Source organism: Magallana gigas, chromosome 8 (assembly GCF_963853765.1).
Source record: "Magallana gigas chromosome 8, xbMagGiga1.1, whole genome shotgun sequence".
Classification (NCBI taxonomy): Eukaryota; Metazoa; Mollusca; class Bivalvia; order Ostreida; family Ostreidae; genus Magallana; species Magallana gigas.
Genome location: NC_088860.1, coordinates 39,753,589 through 39,760,836, shown reverse-complemented (window position 1 = coordinate 39,760,836; position 7,248 = coordinate 39,753,589). Strand labels below are relative to the sequence as shown.

General features: G+C 33.4%; 1 protein-coding gene across 1 annotated transcript; it reads left to right on the top strand.

Annotated features, from left to right (window-relative positions):
• Positions 1 to 765: 765 nt before the first annotated feature.
• Positions 766 to 5,909, top strand: LOC136270480 (serine/threonine-protein phosphatase 6 regulatory ankyrin repeat subunit B-like). Its single transcript, XM_066067898.1, has one exon. The coding sequence runs from the start codon at positions 942 to 944 to the stop codon at positions 4,380 to 4,382; it is 3,441 nt and encodes a 1,146-aa protein (XP_065923970.1). The 5' UTR covers positions 766 to 941; the 3' UTR covers positions 4,383 to 5,909.
• The last annotated feature ends 1,339 nt before the right edge of the window (positions 5,910 to 7,248 follow it).

The following is a 7,248-nucleotide window of genomic DNA, read 5'->3' as shown; positions in this document are numbered from 1 at the left end:
AATTTACTTGGGATGAGAAACGACAAATATTAAACAGATACACATCTGATATCAATTTATCCGAGGAAGAGTGTATTGAAATAATTAAAACTGAAGACTACTTTCCGCTGTTATGTAAATTCTACTTTAGCAAAAACAGATGCCAAAATGTAGGATTAAGATTTTTAAAGACCCTTTTAAATGCTTAATAGCAGAAATAAGTGCATACAGACACACAATCAAAGAAAAGTACTGTGCTCTGTTTCTTCTTATACTTTTTAATAATAATCTCTGTGTGAATGATCTTCTAGAAAATGATCTATCTGAAAACAAATACAAACATGCATTAAAACTCTGTGGAATTGATAAAAACACAAGCCTTGACACAATTGAACACAATCTCGATTCTTTAAAAGGATTTATGGTCAAGAAAATTGGTGACAAGTACCAGTTTTATCACGATTTTGTCATGGAAGTTATTTTCCACATTTTTGGAAGAAATTATCTTGCCGAAATAATTAAATACACTGACATCGGTTTCCTTCGGAGAAGAGTTACATTAAGTAATGATAAAGAACGCAAAGATCCGTTTATTATAAATGTAGATGGTAGACACATCAATTCACTTGGAAAAAGACTTTTTAATGAGATTTTTAGAGGTCGAATATTAGATGTCGTTCTCAATCCATGTTTAAGGCAAACGAAAGTGGCCGAAGTTTTTAACAAAGAAGTAACAAATCATCCTGAAAAGTTACAATTATTACTTAAACAAATGATTTATGTCAAAACTTTCATTTTTAATTTTAAATGATGCAATTTCACCCCTTGGCGCCCTTATAGTGTGTGGTCACACCAATTTGTCTGTGCATATTTTAAAAGCTTTAAAAAATACTCAAACAAATTTTATAGGGTATTCTTTGTTTCCTGCAGTGTGTTGTAATGGTTCAACGGTATTGTTTAACATGTTTTTGAAAGACCATATTAATGAATATATGATGGAGAAATGGAATGATTTCTATCCTGTTCACATTGCATCTATGTTCCACAATCCTGAAGTGTTATTGGAATTGCTTCAATATGATGTCGATGTGAATTTGCGAGCGGACGATGAAAATAAAATGACTCCTTTGATCTTAGCAGCTGGAAACGTTACCAAGGAAAGTGGTTTTCACCGCCTTTCAACAGTACACCTATTATTGAAGAATGGGGCAGATATTAATTTATCCTCCAATCACGGTAACACAGCTCTTAATATATCTTGTTGTAATGGACAGGTTAGCATTGCAAAAATGTTACTAGATCATGGAGCAGATATCAATATTTGTGATATTGAAGGATGCAGTCCTCTTTATAATGCTTCTCAAAACGGTCATGATAGCATCGTTGAACTCTTACTAGACAATGGAGCTGACTTAAATATATATAGCAATTACGGATTTAGTCCTCTCTATGCAGCGATACAAAAAGGACATCATAGGGTTATACAAATATTACTTAATTATGGAGCTGACATTCATGTTTGCAGCAAATACGGTGATACTCCTCTCAATATAGCTTGTTATAATGGAAACGATAATATGGTACAATTATTACTGGATCGAGGAGCAAACGTAAATGTGTGCTGTAAAAACAGAGCCAGTGCTTTAGCTAAAGCCTGTGAACATGGGTATGATAAAATTGTACAACTTTTACTTGGTAAAGGGGCAAATATAAGTTTATGTATGGAGAATGGAGACAGTCCGCTCTTTAAAGCTTGTCAAAACGGACACGTTAGAACTGTAGAAATCTTACTGGAAAATGGTGCAAATATTAATTTTTGCAATAAAAATGGAATCAGTCCTCTCTTTATAGCTTGTCAAAACGGGCATGAAAGCACTGTTCACCAGTTACTAAGAAATGGAGCAGATGTTAATTTATACATGAACGACAGAGTTAGTCCTCTTTTTGTGGCCTGTCAAAACCAATTTGACAATATTGTCAAAATTTTATTGAAAAATAAAGCAAACATTAATTTGTGCAAGACAAACGGAGCCAGTCCTCTTTACAAAGCTTGTCAAAACGGAAAGGATAACATTGTACATCTATTACTAGATTATCGAGCAGACATCAATTTATGTGATGAAAACGGAATTAGTCCTCTCTTTGTAGCTTGCAATAACCGATCTTATAGCACTGCAAAAGTCTTAGTTAAAAATCAAGCAGATATTAATTGTTGTAATAAAGATGGGGCCAGTGCTCTATACAAAGCTTGTCAAAACGGACACGATCAAACAGTTCAATTTTTGCTCAAACATGGAGCAGATATTAATCTCTGCGATAAAAACGGTTTTAGTCCTCTTCATGAAACTTGTCGGAACAAACATGAATATATCGTTAAAGTTTTACTCAGTAATGGAGCAGAAATCAACTTACGAAGCAAACATGGTGATACAGCTCTTAATTTATGCTGTTGTAATGGACTGGACAGAATTGCAAAGATTTTACTGGATCATGGAGCAGATATCAATCCCAGTGATATTGAAGGATGCAGTCCTCTCTATAATGCTGCACAAAACGGCCATGATAGCATCGTTGAACTTTTATTAGACAATGGAGCCGATTTGAATCTATGTAGTAAATACGGATATGGTGCACTATATGTAGCAATACAAAAAGGACACGATAAAGTTGCACAAGCATTGCTTAAACGTGGAGCTGACATTAATTCATGTAGCAAATACGGAGATACTCCTCTCAACATAGCAAGTAATATTGATCATAAAAGTATGGTACAATTATTGCTCGATCATGGAGCTAAAGTTAATTTTTGTGGACAAAACAAAACAAGTCCTCTTGCTGAGGCTTGCAAACATGGACGTGATGAAATTGTTCATTTGTTATTAAGTAAGGGGGCAGACATAAATTTATGTACGGAGGACGATGCCAGTCCGCTCTTTATAGCTTGTCAGAACGGACATTGTAGCACAGTGCAAATCCTGTTGAAAACTGGTGCAAAGATTAATTTATGCATGAAAAATGGAGCCAGTCCTCTGTTCATAGCTTGTAAAAACGGACATGAAAGAATTGTCGAACATATACTTCAGAATAAGGCAGATGTCAATTTATGTATGAACGACGGAATAAGTCCTCTTTATGTCGCCTGTCAAAACCAGTTTAACAATATTGTTCACATTTTATTAGAATATGCGGCAAACATTAATATGTGCATGACAAATGGAACCAGTCCTCTTTACAAAGCATGTCAAAACGGACAGGATATCGTTGTACAACTATTACTAAATAATGGAGCAGACATCAATTTATGTGATGAAAATGGAATTAGTCCTCTCTATGTAGCTTGTCAAAAGGGAAAAGATAGCACCGTACAACTTTTATTGAAACATGATGCAAACGTCAATATATGTGATAAAAACGGAATTAGTCCTTTCTATGCAGCTTGTCAAAATGGGTCGGTTAATACTGTAAAACTGCTACTTACGAATAAAGCAGACATAAATATTTGCAATAAAGATGGTGCCAGTGCTCTATATAAAGCTTGCCAAAACGGACACGATAGAACAGTTCAATTTCTTCTACAAAATGGGGCAGATATAAATCTCTGTGATATAAACGGATTAAGTCCTCTCCATAAAGCTACTCAGAACAACAATAGATACATATCACAACTTTTAACCAGGAGTGGAGCCAAAATCAACTTACGTAGCAATTACGGCGACACTGCTCTTAATATATCTTGTTCCAATGGACAGAATAGCATTGCAAAAATGTTGCTGGATCATGGAGCAGATATCAATCTCAGTTATATTGAAGGATGCAGTCCTCTCTATAATGCTGCACAAAACGGTCATGATAGCATCGTTGAACTTTTATTAGACAATGGAGCCGACGAAAATCTATATAGTCATTATGGATTTGGTCCTCTTTATGTAGCGATACAAAAAGGATATGATCGGGTTGTACAAGTATTACTTACGCATGGAGCTGACATTAATTTATGTAGCAAATACGGCGATACCCCTCTTACTATAGCTTGCTATAATGGACATTATAGCATTGTTCAAATGCTACTAAGTAGAGGGGCTAAAATTAATGTGCCTGGAAAAAATGGAACAAGTCCTTTATTAATAGCTTGCCAAAACGGACATGATAGCATTTTACTTCTTTTACTGAAGAGTAAAGCAGACATCAATTTGTGCGATCAACAGGGTTGCTGTCCTCTCTATAAAGCTTGTCAGAATGGACACGAGAGCACAGTACAAATTCTTCTGAGAAATGAAGCTAATGTTAATTTATGTATGAATGATGGCGAAAGTCCTATCGATGTCGCTTATCGAAAGGGATATCATCGTATCGTACACACATTGCTGGAAAATGGGGCAAATTTCAGTTTTGCAATTAAATAGTACTAGTTCTCTCTTTGGCATGTCTTTGTTAAATAACATTGCGGTGAAACTTATACAGAACTGAAGATCAAATATGGCATTGATAATTTAAAGAAACCGGGACTTTAATCTTTCTCTTTCTTTATGGAATTGATAGCTCTCCTTGGAATTTATTGCAGAATTAATAAACGGTTTATATGTCACAAGTTTGGTCATTTTTCTTAAAAGATTGTACTAAGGTACAGATAGAATTACTATTATTAACTAACTGCAAGTGTGATTTTTTAGGACCATGATATATATAGATATATATAGATATATATATAGATATATATATATAATACAGGGAGAAATTTAAATGTGTTACATCAGTTAGTTATGTTTTATTTAAAGTACAAATCAAACTATTTTAAAAGTAAAAACAATGTTTGATTATTTAAATTGTAACTGACTGAAAAATAAATTAAACGAACCAGCAGTATCTGATATGCAACAAACATTGTATAAACATAATTTTATGTTATCACAAAATTAGTATTGGTCGAATAGTATGAACATTTTGAGAGTAACAATTACATGTTGAATGACATGAATTCTTCAAAGAAAGTATAATGTTATTGACTGGAAATTAAATTGAATAAACCAGCGATATCTGATATACAACGAACATTGTACAAGTATAAAATTAATCAAAAACTTATCGCAAGATTTATATGAACCAAACCATGTATTGACATTCAAAATGGAATATGTAGAATAACAACACAAAATTTTCAAGGTAACAAAATATTTTGCAGCATATGATTTTAATGGAGTTGGGTGGGATTGGGTGAATTTTTCAGGGATGCTATGTGATGGATGGGTAGAGAAGAAAAGGATGTTGAACCCGATATTAATCAGGTCAATCTAGCCCGATTGATTTGTTAAAGCTAACTCCGTCAAAATATTTTAGTGTTAATATAATTAGTTGCTGTTACTTGTATAAATGAATTTATCTGTAGGGATAAATTCCATTATTTAATATTGTTTTCTCATATGTTGTGTCCATATTTTTGATTGATAAAACTTTGTTAAAAGATGTGTAAGAAACATCTATGGATCCTAAATCTTGGAACGATAACGATAACTTTGTTATGAACTCTTTTCCAAACAAACTTAAGTATTTGCATAATAATTTTGTCACGGTGTGAAATTCAATCTTTCGGACTATTTTTAATTATTGTGTAAATTAACGTTTTCGGACTTTGTGTTAATTGCTACAAAATCTATTTCGACAACTGTTTTATAAACGTTATAAATTCCGCGCAGTCTTAATCCCACCTGAGGCAGAATCAGTGATGGACAGCTAATATTTTAATTGACTTCCATTTATGTTTATTGACATTTAAGCTTCTTTCATTTTATTAATCTGTTTATGTACACGCTGCTAAAATGTCCTGAGTTACTCAATAGCTGTTAATAATTGATTTACTTACATCTGTACTTATTATGTTAATCCTTCATTGTGTTATTTATTGCATTGCATATTAAATATATAAGTTAAGAATATTTTGGAATTTTGTTTTCTGCAGATTTTTCATACCCGTAAAATACCACAGAAAATAAACAAGCGCAAAAATAACCATTATAAGGTATTTCACAAGATGAAGCCAAGGGAAATAGTTGATGTAGAGGGGGACAATAAAATTGCTTTGTATGATGAAAATATTACCGGTACAATAACAAGCTGTCGACCATCTCAAATATCCATAAAACGAAATACAAATTCGTAGCAGAGCAAGGCGGACCTCTAAAAAGAGAGAGGTAGGATCAGATGCCTAGGAGGAGTGAGCATCCTCTGCTCACCGGTCACACCCGCCGTGTGCTCTTTGTCGTAATCGGGAAAAAACGAAAAAGTCCATAGGTGATTAATTATGGTCTAACAATTCGTATGAAAAACATCAGTCAGCAGGCGATCCAGTGGAAGATTGTATTTGCTGACGGGTCGTTGTGTAGACCATAGAACGTACGAAAAGATGACTTCAAACGAGACTGTTGATAATCCTCTATTATCAACTTGTTTGTCAGTTTTCGGACTTGAACGTTGCGACTCTGCGTTTAAAACGGGGGAAATAGAATGCCGCTGGTTAATAGTTTCGATGACTTCTTACCATATGCAGATTGCATGGAAACTATTTCACTGTTAGATAGTATAGCATGTTTTCATGTAATTTTATATAAAAAATATTTAAAGGTATAATAATTTCCGATAATTTATGCTATGTATGATATTTAATAGGTGTGGCAGAAAACTTCCGTGTTAGGATGCTACGCGGCTTTGTTAAGGCTGTCCGAAGCTAAATATATATCAAAAAATGATACTATTTTAATTATCGCAATTTTTGTGACGTCATATATTTCTCTTAAGCACGTGACGGGTGTATTCTAACACGGTAAATAATCTATAAAAATCGCATCGGCGCAAGTGAATAATGACATTAAATCAAAAATATTTTTATGAAAAATCTTTTGATAAGTAATGTATTTTGCAGTTCTTGCTGAGGGTTCATATAAATATTTCGTTTATTTGAAATATTGTTAAAACATTTCGCACCGAAATTAGAATTAGGCACATTTTTACTTTTTAGGTTCGATTTACACAAAATTGGGTCAATCGGTAGGTTTCCCCCAGCAAGATTCACATTGGTACTTATTTTCTCTCCTGATTTCACGTAAAATATACTTAGATTGTTTTTATCTTTCATTTGCGCCAAGCCGTTTTTTATATGCATATATATATCACCATTCATTAGATTACACGTAGCAGGGGGAGTCTCAAAACCATTACTTTATGAATAGTTATTTACCTTTTACGAGGCTTTAAAACTGTTGATTTTTTTAAACTACA